General features: G+C 36.4%; 2 protein-coding genes and 1 long non-coding RNA gene across 3 annotated transcripts; all 3 read left to right on the top strand.

Moving 5' to 3' along the window:
- The first annotated feature begins 7,198 nt into the window (after positions 1-7,198).
- LOC113730350 (zinc finger CCCH domain-containing protein 29-like) lies at positions 7,199-10,160 on the top strand. The gene is made up of 2 exons (XM_027254983.2): positions 7,199-7,338; positions 7,813-10,160. The coding sequence occupies exon 2, from the start codon at positions 7,819-7,821 to the stop codon at positions 9,856-9,858; it is 2,040 nt and encodes a 679-aa protein (XP_027110784.2). The 5' UTR covers positions 7,199-7,338; positions 7,813-7,818; the 3' UTR covers positions 9,859-10,160.
- Positions 10,161-12,481: 2,321 nt separating this feature from the next.
- On the top strand, positions 12,482-15,961 carry LOC140003872 (N-(5'-phosphoribosyl)anthranilate isomerase 1, chloroplastic-like). Its single transcript, XM_072078399.1, has 5 exons — positions 12,482-12,619; positions 12,753-12,809; positions 13,521-13,882; positions 13,964-14,127; positions 15,635-15,961. The coding sequence occupies exons 1-5, from the start codon at positions 12,607-12,609 to the stop codon at positions 15,870-15,872; spliced, it is 834 nt and encodes a 277-aa protein (XP_071934500.1). The 5' UTR covers positions 12,482-12,606; the 3' UTR covers positions 15,873-15,961.
- LOC140036556 (uncharacterized) lies at positions 12,818-13,341 on the top strand. Its single transcript, XR_011840119.1, has 2 exons — positions 12,818-13,145; positions 13,256-13,341. It is a non-coding gene; the product is annotated as an uncharacterized lncRNA (long non-coding RNA).
- Positions 15,962-16,495: the final 534 nt, after the last annotated feature.

Below are 16,495 nucleotides of genomic sequence, written 5' to 3'. Positions count from 1 at the left end.
TGCAGACATTTGTATCAAAATCATATTTGTTGAGTTGTACTATATTTTGAATCTTAGGCTTGTTAGAATGTTGTGCAAATATATAGATAAAAAATTATTACTATGTCGTTTTGAGTAGGAGTGTTCACACCAGAATCAGTGCCCGGATAATGCTAAAGAATCAGTACCTCCCCAGAAATTTTAGCCCAATTAGAGAACCTCCCTCCCTCGATCTTCTTTTTCTTTTTAAAAAAAAAATAATAATCTGTGTATAACACGAATAACTATAGCAAAACTGCCGGACGTCCAACCTGCAATAACCCCCCGGGGGGGGGGGGGGGGGGGAAGGAATTAAAGAATTTAATATGTAAATGAGTTGTAGTGAGGTAAAAGAACCCCTTGCCCCAAATTCGAAGGTTATCCCTCTGATTATAAGAAGTCGAATTCCAAGAGAAAGGCTGAAGGAGCATGAGTTTTAAATGCTAACGTGCAGTTTATTATGGGATGATCAAAACTTGGATAGATCTGATTTTTGAAAATTCAATGATTCAAACTGTGCTACATAACTTAATGAAATAATAGGTCAGAATTTAAACAATTGGATTTTTTAAGATCGAAACTACCCAAGTGTGAGTCATATGGGATAAGTTACATTTTTTTGGAATCCCAAACAAAAAAAAAGGGGGTTTATTATCGCGTCCAATGGGAGCTTTTGCCTCCTTGTCAAATAGCAAGAGAATCGGCGACTGAAAACTCTTCTCTACAAAGTCCGAACGGTATAAAAGATTGCAGGTTTTCTCCCAAGCCCAAGTGATAAGTTATGTGTTAAATGCCAAGTAATCAAAATCCTCATTATTGCACACACTACAGGCCCAAGAATATTCCCAGGCCGAGTAGAGTAGGGAACAGAAATGAAAAGCCCAAGGGACCTCACTTTGACAAGGCTTTTGAGGCCTAAAATTTCTTTCCAACAGGCCCAAATTAATAAGCTCAGAACCCTCTTTGCGTCCGAATATCTGCATGTTCATTGTCAGCTTTACGTCTTCGCTGATGGGCCCCTCGTGGTCGTGGTTGGGCGGTTTAAAGTAACTCAATTTGAGCGATGGACCAATTAAAGTAGCAATCAGCTTCTCAATCACCTATCTTGATTATTCTCGTGTCTAAAGTGATTAAACAAATATATTTTTTTTAAAAAAAAAAAACTTTTGAATTCTACAAGCTAGCAAAATATCCCCTTCTACGTATTCTTTTTAAGATTCTAAGAATAAGTTCCGAACTGCTTTTGGATACCCCAAAAATGATCTTCGAACTGGTTTTTTGATACCCAGAGCACAATTTTATCACTAATGTAGTAATATTATCTGCTAAAAGCACACTACGATAAACTATCATTTTTTTTTTTTTGCTTGCCGTTTGATATAGAGGAGAGATATTCTCAAAAAAAAAAGGAGGGGAAAATGTCTTTCAGAAATTCCTTTCTTTTTTTTAATGCTGTTCGCTAGTACGAACATTAAGGAAGAAGCCTTGTTAACTGAACATCATTAGGTCATAGAAAAATTATCTGGTTCTTCTTGAGAATCATTTCCTTAATTTGTATCTCTAGATGATGATAGTCTATATTTTAAATGTTTAAAATTGTTACAAATTAAGGGTTAAAAATACTTGTTTTACTATTGTAGAGGCATCAACTCTTCTAGTAACACGTGTTAGTTCGACAGACCTGCTCGACAACGCGGACTTGTCAGTTCGGACCTCAGCCATGGGCCTCCTAAAATCCGAACATGGGGTGAACTCCAAGCCCATTGGGTAAGGCCAGAAGTAGAATCCAAATGGGACTCCACCTCCCGGACCTAGTAGGGCTCATATTCGGGATAGCTACCAAAAGTAGCAGGATGACTTATGACTCTTTTCGAACCATCTCACAAGACTCTATAAATAGGGAATGGAGGGACTAGGAAAAGGTACGCATACACTCAACACCACACAATACAGTTACTTTCTCTATTCCCTCTTACTTTTCAATTGACTTGGGCGTCGGAGTCACAATGGGGAGTTAATCCCTCTGTTCGACTCATTGCAGGTCAGCTCGGAACCTTAATCGGTGCTCTGTTCGGATCGTGATCTCGGCGTACTCTTCAACTATCTAACACTAAATTTAACTAGGGAATATGATACCCAAAAATAATAATAATAGACATTCTCTCTTAGTTATAACCACTTTTGCTCCGGAAAAAAACTTTCAAAACCTTGATTTCCTTTCCTTTGCGTTCAGGCTTTTGTACATCTTACCAAATAATGACCTGATGCTAATTAGTTATGCCATAATTATCCCTTTTTCTTTTCTTCTCTCTTTTGGGAATATACCTACAAATTGCCACATTACTAGCAAAGCACGAGTCAACAATGAAGAAAACCTTAAAATTTTTGGATCTCTAGCTCTTTTTTTTTTCTTATTTAAACTTAATAGTCATGTACCATACATTGAGGCAAGGTCGAATTTTTTTTTTTTTTACATGTAAGGTAAGTAGAAGGTTTGAATTAGGAACCTCTCATTTACACTTCTTTCCCCCGGACCACCCAACCCTAAATTTCAAAATTATCCTTATAGGTGCGATTTTGAAATTATTCTTACTTCATCTGCTAAATTTCAAAATTATGACTCATCACTTAATGAAGATGAGAGTTACATAGTAACTAACAGGAATAATTGCATTAATAAGGTCTTGATCTATTGATGGAAGTTGAGATTGCAAGATTTGGAACTCATGAATATAAGCTTCACTTATAAATTATGAGTCTCTCCTAACTTTGTATTAGTATGTGAAAAAAAAAGAGTAATTGTAAACAAATTTAGTTGTAATGTCTTGTATTGGTGCTACATATGTAGATTATATACATATAGAGAGAGAGAGTAATTGCAAATACATGCACAATGAGTGATTCTTGCAGCATCAACATATTTTTTAATCATATTTTTATCTCATATACATTATCTATAAAAAGTGATATAATATTTTTAAAAAAAATTCATTCCAAATATTTTACTATCCACGCATAGTCAATTATTTAATGCACTAACAATATGCTCAGTAATTTTCCCCCAACTTGAATGCCTTGCCATTTTAGTTTGTTTCTGGTCTGAAAATTTGTAACTACACAATTCCGCACTCGCGATTACTTTATATACAAAAAAATCTAGTCGAACGAGTTTGTGATCTAAGTCTTGATTTTTTTTTTGTTTTTTGAAAACACTGTTTTGATGAGCTGCAAGTGTTCTTAAGTACCCAGTCATTCCACGTCTCTACCACTGTTATCGGAAAAATGCAACAAAAATGTTTTTATTTGGATTAATCAAAACATATTTGCCCTTCTGCAGATTTTCTTTAAAAATATCCACCACCCCATCTTCCTTCTGACATACTTATATTAAACAAGTCAAACCTGTCAAAAAGTGATTGATATTTAGAGTACATAAGGAATAGAAATTTATACTACACTGAATTGCTATAATCTTCTTGATAAAGAAACGAACAGAAGGTTTAAAATGAAGCAATGACTATATCAAAACTTACAAGATTAAAGATGAATAATTTGTAATCATGTTGAATTTACTCGGATAAAAATACATGAGTTTTGTTTTTAAAAGTTGAATTTAAACTCGAACTCAATTATATATTTTATTATTCGAATTCTATCAAATCAAGTTCAATAGACTTTAAGTGATGTAAATTAACATTTTCTATATAATTTAAACACAGAATAAAATAGATAATGCATATTAATGAATAAAAAAATTTCACACACACATATACACGAAGTTCAACTGAACTCAACAAAATTTCAATCACCACATATTGAGTTAGAGCTCAGTCAACTCAATTATCGGCCAAGCAAAATCGTAAATTGGCATCGAATTGCTTGTATCTCTACATATAATACATGATTAGCCAACTAAATCTTAACTATTTTCCATTCATAATTGTAACGTTTTTCAAAACAAAAACGACGAAACTAAGAGACAATCTCTTAGTATTAGTGGAATCATGAAAGTAGTAAGATTTGAGTTTTTAAAGACGTAGAATAAGCCCAACCAGCGCACAAACTGAAAGCTGTCCTCAGCCAACTCAAATTCTTAATACCGAACATTCAAAACGTGGCGAATAGCTAATGATGTGGAGGATGACTAGACTTCGGATATGTGAAATATTAGTTAGTAGGGATAATTGCAGAAACCTCCCCTGAGATTTTTGACATTTGCACTGAGCTCTCCTCTAGGTTTAGAAATTGCATTCACCTCCCCTGAACAGTAACAATTTGTTGCAGAAACCTCCTTGACAGCTTTTGTAGAAGTGAGATAAGGATTTTCTTCCAATTTTGCCCTTACTAATTAATTAATAAACTATTTGCATGTTAAACTATAGTTTGTTAGTTTCGAATAGACAACAGCTTTAGTTAATTAGTTAATTAGATAATTAGTTAATTAGATAAACAAAAATTAGTTAATTAATTAATTAGATAATTAGTTAGTTAATTAGTTTAACATGCAAATAGTTTGTTAGTTTTGGATAGACAACAGCTTTAGTTAATTAGTTAATTAGTTAAGTAGTTAATTAGTTTAACATGCAAATAGTTTGTTAGTTTCGGATAGACAACAACTTTAGTTAATTAGATAAACAAAAATTAGTTAATTAGTTAATTAATTAATTAGATAATTAGGTAGTTAATTAGTTAAGCAGTTAATTAGTTAATTAATTTAACATGCAAATAGTTTGTTAGTTTCGGATAGACAACAGCTTTAGTTAATTAGTTAATTAGATAAATAGAAATTAGTTAATTAATTAATTAGATAATTAGTTAATAGTTAATTAGATAATTAGTTAATATTTAATTAGTTTAACTATGCAGAAATAGTTTGATTAGTTAATAACTATTAACAATTAGATAATTAGTTATTAATTAATTAGATTATTAGTTATTTAGTTAATTAGTTAATTAGTTAAACTATGCAGAAATAGTTAATTTAGTGTAATTTTTATTAATAAATGTTTTGTTGGGTTTGATGAAAGTACTCATCACATTCATTTGGTAAAATTAAATCATGTCAGGGGTACTTTAGTAAATTGACCCACTTTTGCCTATTAAATTGCCTCCAACTTTTGATAGGGGGGTCAGTGCTATTTCAAAATTGATAGGAGAGGTCAATGCTATTACTATAAAAGTCAGGGGAGGTTTCTGCAATTATCCCTAGTTAGTATTAAGTATTCCTCTTTTCAAAAAAAAAAAAAAAGCCTCCTAGTTTTCCTTAGCTGTGAAACAATTCCACGGCTGGAGAAGATTGAAGACAGCTGACACCACAATATTTTTATTGCGGGGGAGAGAACGCGTCATGAATTGGACCATTTCGAATTTTCAAACCGGTTGCCCTTTACTTGGCCCCAGTGTCTTCAAATACATGGTATACAACACCAACGCGCACATCAATTTTACTTTACAAGCTTCCAATTGTTTTTTTCTTCTTAAAAAAAACTTCCACTTGTTTTTTGGATTGGACTAGTCAATTATTTACATGTTTGATGCTTCAAAAAAAAATTATTTACATGTTTGGGAAAAGAAAAAAAATTGCAACAAATAAGTAAAAAAGTAACGCTGGCCTTGTTTGGAAAGAGATTTTTCTACCAAAAAACCTCCACATTTTCCGTAAAACATATTTTTCAATTACCTTGTTACCTTACATCTATCAAATCATTACAATATATTTTCTACAAGAACTGCAGAAAATTGCAATCCAAACACAACCTTAGACTGTCAAGGAGATTAGAGGCAACGTTGCTTATATTTTTGGTTTGTAATACACAATAAAATGTAATTGAAAACATTTGTGTTTGGAGAGTAAACACAAATATTTGGGTTTGTTTGGATAGAGTATTATTTAAAATATTATTTGAAATAATTACTGTAGCACTTTTTGTGATGTGATGTGATGTATGTGAAATAAAAAAGTGGTTGGAAATATAAAAAAGATAGATTGGAAAATGTGTTTACGATGCAAACGAAATATTATTTGAAAAAACATGCTATTCAAAAAAAGTAGCATTTTTTATGTTACTGTAGCATTTTTTATGTTATGTATACGAAATAAAAAAGTGATTGAAAAATATGTTGATGATACAAATAAGTCAATGTGTGTAATGTATAATACAAACACAATGATAAGAGTAAGAGAAAATCCTAAATACCATAAAGGGTTTTTCTAATGAATGCAAAATGAACATTTGTTAGTGCATTTAAATCACACCCAACTTAATATAAGAATTCACACAATGATAATTGTTCTTCTATCTTGCATTTATATGATTTTTTAAATTAATGTTACCTTTCGAAAACATCAACATTTGAATATCGGGTCCATTGGATGCTCATTAGATAGGCCTTACTATAAAAGTTTACAAAGCAATTATATTCCCAAACACACCTATTTTTATTTCAGTCTCAGCACAGACTGTAAAATTTTTTGGTTGAATTAGCAAATTATATCTGGATTTAAACAAATCAAAGCAAATATAAATCTTTACAATTTTGAGTTTTCTTGTTCTTTCTCTTACCTCCAATCGGACATTCATCATTAATCATGGGTTAGCATGTTAATGCGCCGTTAGTCTATTTCCATTGGTACTCCACAAGACACATTTCACTCACGAATGGTAGCATACAAAAAGAGGGAATGGAAACGCTCCTCAAGACCTAAGTGCGTCCCAGGGTAACAAACTCATCAGATTCCGCGCAAATAGCAAAGCAAACCTCACACGTGAAGCGGAAAGATAAACCCGTTGAGGCGGTTCAGATACTGGAGGGCTGGAGTGGACCCCAGTCCCCCACTCTAGAGTCTAGAATGTAGAAACCACAGCATCTGCAATCTGAATTTGCATCTGCATTTAATTTCACATTTCATCGTCATTTGCATTTGCATTTGGTATTTGCAAACCAGTACTCCATTAAGTAAGACACAGAAGTGGTGTGTGAGGTGGACCATGTTTTAAAGGATTTGACTTTGACCAGAGGACACGCAGTTGGAGGAGCCAAGAAAGCAAACGAACGCAGAGAAAGAAAGAAAGAAAGAAAGAAACCAGAAGAAAAGTCACACTTTCCTTCCCCCTTCCTCCCTTGCCCTCTTTCCTCACCCCCTCCTCCTTTCCGGGCAACTAATATAAAAACGCCAGCCAAGACCAACTCCAGAGTCATAGTATTTCCCAAGTAGCTGATCCCAGCCAGCTAATTCCTTCCCTTATTTCATTCACTTTCATACTACGAACATAGTCCATTCCGTCTCAAAAACCTCGACTTTCTTTGTTAGTTAACAAGGTAAGGTTTTCCATTTCCAAAGACCCAAACTTCTATGGTTAATGTTTTCATATGGTAATGTTTGTTGTTTTGTGGGAAAGGTTCAATTTTAGCGAGATGGGTTCCAATTTTTATGGGCTTTGTTACCATGGACTGAGTCTTGTAGGAGATTTTTTGTTGGTTCCTATTTTTGTAGACTGGCTGAATAGTGGTACTCATGATGACGCCATGAGTTCACAACAATCTTTGCTTGGCCAATAGGGGTTGTGGTTTTGATGAAAAAAATATGTGCTCGAGTCGCCTGTATCTGAAAAGTTTAGCTTTCTAGCCAAGACTTGTTAAACCAAAATTCCCAATTGGTTGAAGAATGATTCTAGTATAATAATTAGCCCACCTCATTCACAAGTTTCAGTTTGCCATTCCATATATGTTTGCTTTGGAGTTTAATTTGTATCTTGTCTAAATTATTTTTTCTCGTCCCTTGTTTCATTTCAGGGTTTGATGTGCTTTGGTTCAAAGAGTAAGCCTTGCCCCTCGGATATGGATATGGATGGTAAATTTCAAGCAAAGAGAGGAGGAGTTGTGGGTCAAAATTGCTCAAAGTTGCTTGAATTGTCTGCCACAGACGATCTTGCTGGCTTCATATCTGAAGTAGAAGAAAAGGGCTGTGATGTAAATGAGTTGAGCTTTTGGTATGGTAGAACAATTGGTACAAAGAAGATGGGTTTCGAGGAGAGAACCCCTATCTTGATTGCTTCGATGTATGGGAGCACCAAAGTTTTGAAGTATATTGTTCAAAGCGGCAAGGTTGATGTCAACAGAGCATATGGCTCGGATGGGGTGACTGCCCTTCACTGTGCAGCAGCTGGAGGCTCAGACTCATCAGTTGAGTCTGTCAAGCTGCTGCTTGATGCTTCTGCCGACGTTAATTCTCTTGATGCCAAAGGAAATAGGTCTGGTGATCTGATTGTTCCTTTCGTCAAGTCCTTGAGCAATTCAAAGAGGAAAGCCATGGAGATGCTGCTGAAAGGCATTGCTTCTGAGGCTGTTGATGTAGGGGAAGAGCAAGGAAACGCAAGAGCTCAATCAAAAGAAGGGGTTGAAAAGAAAGAGTATCCAATTGATGTATCCCTGCCAGATACAAACATCGGTATATATGGGTCTGATGAGTTCAGAATGTACAGTTTCAAGGTGAAGCCTTGCTCGAGGGCTTATTCTCATGACTGGACTGAGTGCCCTTTTGTCCATCCTGGTGAGAATGCTAGGAGGCGGGATCCCAGGAAGTACCACTATAGCTGTGTCCCTTGCCCCGACTTCAAGAAGGGAACATGCGCAAAGGGTGATGCCTGTGAATATGCTCATGGGGTTTTTGAATCCTGGCTTCACCCTGCCCAATACAGAACCAGGCTTTGCAAGGATGAGACTGGTTGCTCCAGAAAAGTTTGCTTCTTTGCTCACAAGCCTGAAGAATTGCGACCCTTGTATGCTTCCACTGGTTCAGCTATGCCTTCACCTAAATCTGTTGCAGTTACTTCAATGGACATGGCCACTTTGAGCCCGCTGACTCTAGGTTCATCCTCGATGCTGATGCCAACTACTTCGACACCGCCCATGTCACCTTCCACAGCATGTTCGTCTCCCTTGGGAACAAGCATGTGGCAGAACAAGATGAACCTCACACCGCCTACACTGCAACTCCCAGGCAGCCGTCTAAAGACAGCTTTGAATGCAAGGGATCTGGATTTGGAACTGGAATTGCTTGGGTTGGAAAGTATCCGCACGCAACAGCAGCAGAGGCAGCAACTGATAGACGAGATGGCTGGTCTCGCTTCACCATCCCATTGGAATAACAATAGGATTGGGGACTTGAAGCCAACTAATCTTGACGATGTTTTTGGATCTCTCGATCCATCCTTCTTGTCTCATTTGCAGTGTCTCTCACCTAAAGTTCCTGCATCTTCGAGCTCCCAGTTACAATCTCCAACTGGGATTCAGATGCGCCAAAATATGAACCAGCTCCGAGGGAGCTATCCTGCAAACGTTTCCTCGTCGCCAGCGAGGAAGTCATCAACGTTGGGCTTTGACTCTTCTGCAGCAGTGGCTGCAGCAGTCATGAACTCAAGGTCAGCTGCTTTTGCAAAGCGTAGCCAGAGCTTTATTGACCGTGGTGCAGGAAGCCAACGAGCTGGTCTGTCTTCTTTTTCTAATTCCCAGAACATGATGGCCTCAAAGGTATCAGATTGGGGCTCTCCTGATGGAAAGTTGGACTGGGGATTCAATGGTGATGATATCAACAAGCTAAGAAAGTCTGCATCTTTTGGTTTTCGCAATGGTAATGCTGCAGCAGCAGCAGCAGCAACAAAGGGGATGAGTCCAAGTGTAGATGAACCGGACGTTTCATGGGTTAATTCCTTGGTGAAAGATGTTCCCTCTACGAATGCTGGGCTCTACAGTTCGGAGCAGAAGCATGGAGGGTTTAATGACATTTTGCCATCCTGGATCGATCAATTGTACATAGAGCAAGAGCAGATGGTGGCCTGACAAATTTACTGCTATCCATATGCTTTATGGTCGCTTTTAACTTGATTCATATTCTTTATATTCTTTTGATATTTCATATGTGTAGTTAGGCGTCTCAAAGATATATAGTACTAGTATATGGTGAAACATTCTGTCGTTGGAAGATTTGGGTAAGGCAGGAAGACTAATCGATTATTTAGACGGCAAGGATTAGAAGGAAGTTTAATAGTTTTCAGTTCTTTCCATTCCCTCTAACTTTGGGGGTGTATTGTGTACTGTACTATGTATTCCTCGATACAAAATGCAATAATTTTCCTGATCAACCTTCTCGTCCAGCCTCCAATGTCTTGGGAATGCTTCGGTTTATATGTTCATCTTGGCAGCAACTTCCAAGTATTTGGAAGGATCGAGCGTCGAGCCTTTCAATGGTACTTTCTCTGGAGTTTGTATTGGATCCCTAAATGTACAAAATAAATATTCCAAAGGAAGATCTGCGTAACAGTCATCATCAACAAAACCAGTTAAGCTTTGATGGTTCGTTCAATCAAAAGGGGCTTTGACGGTTTATTGCTTGTTTCTGAAAAAAGGAAAGTGCAGTTTTGATTCCAAGTGTTTTGTACACTTAAAAACTTGGAGATGTGGATCCAAATGTTCGCTTCTTAGTCCCTAAAGTTTGAAAGAAATCAAATGTAGTCCCAAATGTTTCTCAAACTGTAAACACGTGTAATCCTATTGAATGGCTTTTACGAATTGCTACAAGGATTCGATGACGTGCTATTAAGTATGACAAATAATTTTTTAAAAGGAATTTAAAAAAACTTGAAAAAAAATTGTTGGCCAAAATTTGTAGTAAAAAAAGGATTAGTGACTCGTGAGTAATTAGTATTTAGTTAAGAAATACAAAAATTCGGTTAACAAAAATTTTTTTGATTAAAAGCTAATTATTCACATAACCATCATATGAGTAATTAGTCATAATTTATTATAGTTATTGGCTAGCAGTATTTTTATTAATTTTTAAAAATAACAAGTTGCTGGCACATGACTCGATTTTGATAGCAGTATTTGATAAAAATCAGTTATCAGAACTAAATATGCATGAAACTAAAATATTTGGAACTATATTTATTTTCATTCAAAATTTATAACTAAAAGCTTTCACGTTCCAAATATATATATTTGGAGCTAAAATTGTAATTCTCCCAAAGCAGTATTTATCTACCAGATTCGGCTTGCTTCTGAACTTATTAGGTCAAGAGTGTGGTGCCAACTTGGTAGCGTTGATAAAAATCCCCTGCTTCGATGATGCGGATAAATTAGCCGAAAGAAGAAAAATCAAAGTTGATCATTAAAGCTTTGCACGAGATCAAACCCATCAAATTTTGCTTTGTGCTGGTGCAGGGTGAGAGACTTGGATTGGATAAAATTCATAAAATAAAGACGGCACAACAACTTTGATCCGATCGCCAGACCGAAGATGGCTGGACATTTAGGACCTGATGCTAGGCTGAAGCTGTGACGTACGGGGAAAGGGCAGAAAAGAAAAAGGAAAAAGAAGATGAATAAAAGATGATAATATGAGGGACGTATGAGTCGGTAACTGGTGGCGGGCGTCCGCTTCGGTCCGATGTGACCTTGAAACGCGTGGGTCCCTATCTTTTTAAAATCATTATATAGATAGGGTGGAGAAAGCAATGAGTTGGTTCCCCCAGCCGCCCACGCCGGCTCCACCTTAAATAAATGTTCTCAATTTCCAATTCTTCCACCGTCCATTTCGGTCCGTTTGTTTCGAGTGAAAATATTTTTCAGGAAAATATTTTCCTAATTTCCCGTGTTTGGTTGCACAAAAGTTACTGGAAACATTTTCCTATGTAAAATATTTTCACTCATCTTATGGAAAACAACTTCAGGAAGAACTTCCCTTCCCAACTTCCTGAAGTTGTTTTCCGAAATGCATGCATCTTACCTGTAGTATGTTCCAAACTTACTGAAATCATCTTACAGTATGTTTTTTTTTTTTTAGTGTAAACAGGAAGATTCGAACCCAAAACCTCTTCCTTACACTCCCTCCCCCTAGTATATTCAAAATAAAAAAACCTCATCCTGCTCATCCTATGCTAGTAATTAATTATGTATAATAGGGACATTCTTTTCTAGAGAAACTTTCAGCAGTGAGAGTGCAAGATATATGTCACAATAAGCATTGCATGTGATTGATATTTGACACTAAATGGCCAGCAATTTATTTATTTGCTTAAGGAGATATTTTTTATTCATATATACCTTTCTCCAAGATTTTTTAAAGTTAAATAATGAGATAAATTTTCTTATTTTGCATGGGAAGAAGTATGTAGTTATAATGTGTAGAAAGTAAAGATAGAGATAAAAGTGAAAATATTTCAAAAGTTAAACAAACATCAGAAAAATGAAGTAAGAAAATATTTTCAATAAACTAACCAAACACCTGAAAATGATGAAAGGGAAATGATTTTCATGGAAAATTACTTCCACGGAAAATATTTTCCCAAGAAAAACATTTTACTTCCAACCAAACAGACCCGAAGGAAAACATTGAAAGTCCTTTTCAATCGTCCCAAAGACCCAATATAATTATGGGCCGATTAAGTATGTGCCTCTTGGGGCCGCTAGTATAACTAGTCAAAAGGCTCAAGGGGCCCGAACTGCACTGCGTTCCCTAACAGAACCAGGCTTTTTTCGCAAACAAAGAACCCAGCTTGCTCCATCCCCGACTCTAAGCGGAGTCCGAAAATGATGGCGTCAGGTTTCTCAATAGCACTTGCAGACATTTTTTTTTTTTTTTTGCATTATCATCATCATCATCATCGTCATCAAATTGGAGATATTGCAGTACGGGAAATCTGGATGATCACTCATTTCTTTTTGTTTTGTTTCAGGGTTAAATGTGGGGGCGCAGCTGCATCCCATAGTCCTGAGCATGCACAAATGGGGAGGTAATTGAGTGACAGTAGTATTCTTCTATGACATCATTCTCCTTCCACCCCACCCCCTCCTTTTTTTTTCAAAAAAAAAATAAAATCATCGAGCTTCTTCGAATTTGAGTTGGAACCAATTGGGCAAAACAGTCTGCTTTTCCCAGAATTACTTTCAATTTCCTTGCGACTTGAATTTTGTAAGATGGTTGTGCTTATATTTGAAATTATGAGAAAAAAAGAAGTGGAAAAGAGAAGCATAATTGCGATAAGAAGGAATGTTGGTGGCATATATGATCTTTGGCTTCAAGGATTGTTTCGATTGTTAAAGTGAAAGATCAGTACCAAGGCCTAAAGGTTGTTCACGTCTAGTTATAAACCACTTTAATGTCCACGCACCACCTGTTTGATTCAATGCTCAATTAAAGTATATGACTCTCGTATTTTACTTCTGGAGGGCGGTGTAGTGTTGGACCTAAAGACAATGTAGGGCTGTTGAACAACTTGAATCATGGTGCATTGTATTCTTCTTGGGTCGGGATGGACAGGCAAAGGGAACAATTTCAATCATCATGACAGTAATCTTTTTTTGGGGCGGTGAGGGTATCATCGTTTTCCTTTTTTTCATTTTACACCTAGCTGTTCCTTAATCCTGGAGGGAGTGTTGCATGAATTGAGTTTGTCGTAATTCTATCAAGCCAATTGGTCTGCAACTGTACATCTTGTTTTCAGGTCTACAAGGGAGACGAATGCATTCGTCAGACATCACAAGTTGTCCGAGTAATAGGATAACATGCCTACTTAATCAGCCATCCATTCTGACTCCCGACATTGACCGAAAAGAAAGTAGGCCTTTGGTTAAAATGTGTGGAGTTACATCACCTAGAGATGCTGCTCTGGCATCAGAAGCTGGTGCTGATTTTGTTGGAATGATTCTCTGGCCTAACTCAAAACGTTCTATTTCACTTCCTGTTGCCAAGGAAATATCAAAAGTTGCACGGGAGAATGGAGCAGAGCCTGTTGGAGTATTTGTAGATGATAATGCGGACACTATATTAAGAGTTTCTGAAGCCACAGACCTTGAATTTGTGCAGGTATCTCACTGCCTAGTATTTGTTAAATCTGGAAGTTTCTAACCCTCTTCTTTAGCTTGTAATTTTTTAAAAGTACTGCAGCTGCATGGAAATGGTTCCCGTGCTGCTTTTCCAGTTGTCGTGAGAGAGAACCGGGTGATTTTTGTCCTTCATGCTAATGAAGATGGAAGCCTATTGAACTCCATTTCTGATGAAGAATGTTCTCTAGTTGACTTGATTCTTGTTGATAGTGCTAAAGGAGGAAGGTAGATGTTTCCAACTACAAATTGTCATATACTAACTCGTAACTATTTGCCCGCTATTTGCTTTTCAGTTTAACAATGGTTCGAAGCACATCTGATTCATAAAAGCAGGTGAATCCGTTTCCTTCTGTCAGACTTATGACCTTCCTGAAAGCACCTCCCTTTCATACCATTGTACTTATAAATGCAGCCTCCTCTTCAGAAACAAAAGTTTCAGTGAAGACAACCTTAAATTATTTATATTCTGAAATCTTAAAGGCTCAAGCATGTGGAATCATCTAAATAGAATTTATTCAGCTTTGATACTTTCAATAAACCAATTAAGTTAAAAAACCAACACTTCAGTACTGCTACAGTGTAAAGGAAGGAAAAGTCTAGACAGTCAAACTACCAAAGAAGAAGGTCAGATGCTATGTTAACTTCTTGTTTCTTAAAATATCTGAATATGCGCTCATCTGTGTGCTACAACTAATGTCCTTTCTGGATCTGATATTTAATCAACAGGATCTTGATTGTGGTATTTTTAACTTTAAACGACTGTGCATAAGAGCATCCACAATGATTTGCACCATTCAGGGTGTAATGCACTATCCCACATTATGCCACATCAACATTCCACTATCCCACATCAGCATTTCACTATCTCCTCTTTTATTATACTCTCTCCCCTCTTTTATTTTAATAATGCACAACTCATAACCCATAAATAAATAAATTTATTATTTATGTTACGGTTATTTTTATAAATAAATTTCTATATTTGGACTATTTAACATATTTCTAAAACTACTAAGATTCTCATCCATAATGATAAAATACTGAAATTTATAAAATTATGTAAAGAGATTGAAAATAATGAATAAGGGAGTAGGAGAGATAATGGAGTAGAAGATTGTGAGGTGAAATAAAAAAATTACCTTGTGTATTTATAGGAAGTAAAATAAATTATCCATTGCTAAAATATAGCTGTTGTAAAATGGCTGGCTCCAAAAATGACCGTTGTAAAATGTTTCAAAAAATGACCAAGTAAAATGCTGTCTCATTTTGGCTATTTGGACGTTTGCTAGTGTTGTCATGCCGTTTGGATCCTACAGCATCTTCCATGACGCGCATCATCAGTACTGTGCGTGTAATCTCCATGACACGGTCTAATGGGGGGCATTATATCCCCCATTATACATTGCTGTGGATGCTCTAAGTTCCACCAGTATTGTAGGTTTGAATCTAAAAATAGGAATATCATCTTAATGTTTGTTTATTGCATAAATTCTGGAAAATGGTTGCACACTATTTGCTTGGTCCATTAAATGATTCCTGAATCCAATCTTTTAAAGCAATCGTTTAAAAGCTTGTGCATATGCTTCACAGTCTTCATAGCCTGTGTAAGCCTGGTCTTGACTTGTCTTGGAACTCCTCTGAAAATGCTATCTTCTGCATCTGAGTATTTGCTTTCTTCTGGACAAGCATTCCTTGTGCAGTTGTTCCAACACCACCTGATATTCTTTTGCAGCGGCAAGGGATTTGATTGGTCCAAGTTTGAACTGCCACCGATTAGAAGCAAATATGGGTGGCTCCTAGCTGGGGGAATTAATCCCGAGAACGTGTCTGAGGCTCTTTCTGCTCTAAGACCTCATGGAGTTGATGTTAGTAGTGGTATTTGTGGTCCTGATGGTATTCAGAAGGACGAGTCACTGATATTGTCCTTTATGAATGCAGTCCGTTCTGCAAATGTTTTAATGGAGGAGTAAACTGTCTTAATTTCGAGTTTGTTGAATTTTCTTGTGTAATTAAACCATCGCTTTGAAGTCCAATCATTTTGATGAGATATTCATCACAAGCTTGGTGTACATATTGCCCGTTGTACAAAGATCGAAATACTCTGTCTCTGTTATGAATTTCCTAGGGCTGTGATCGAGTGGGACACGGCATTCAACCTTTTACGACATTTTCCTCCAGGACATTTTCGTTCAGGCTTCTGTAAAACGACTAGTGAACAACGGGAATGGGCCATATGTGCTTAAATGTTAATGATGCGGGCAAAAACTTGTGTGGACCTGGTTTATCGGGCCATTTGTAGGGAGTGGTGCAGCATCAAGATTGGGAAATCTTAGGTTGTGTTTGGATTGCATTTTCCGTCATTTTTCATGAAAAAATTACTGTAGCGATTTGATATATGTGAGGAAAAAAGGTAATAGGGAAATGTGATCACGGAAAACGACAATATTTTCCGACGGAAACAAGCAATTCAAGCAAGGCTTTATTTTTGCTTATTTTTAAGTATGCCAGGTCCATAACCAATTTAACCTTTACAGAATATTTCTATCCTGAATATGCGGAGCAAACCCTCTTGTTTTCGCCGATTAGTTTTTTT

The sequence above is a fragment of the Coffea arabica genome, chromosome 2e, assembly GCF_036785885.1.
Source record: "Coffea arabica cultivar ET-39 chromosome 2e, Coffea Arabica ET-39 HiFi, whole genome shotgun sequence".
NCBI lineage: Eukaryota > Viridiplantae > Streptophyta > Magnoliopsida > Gentianales > Rubiaceae > Coffea > Coffea arabica.
This window is presented reverse-complemented; position numbering and strand designations above follow the sequence as displayed.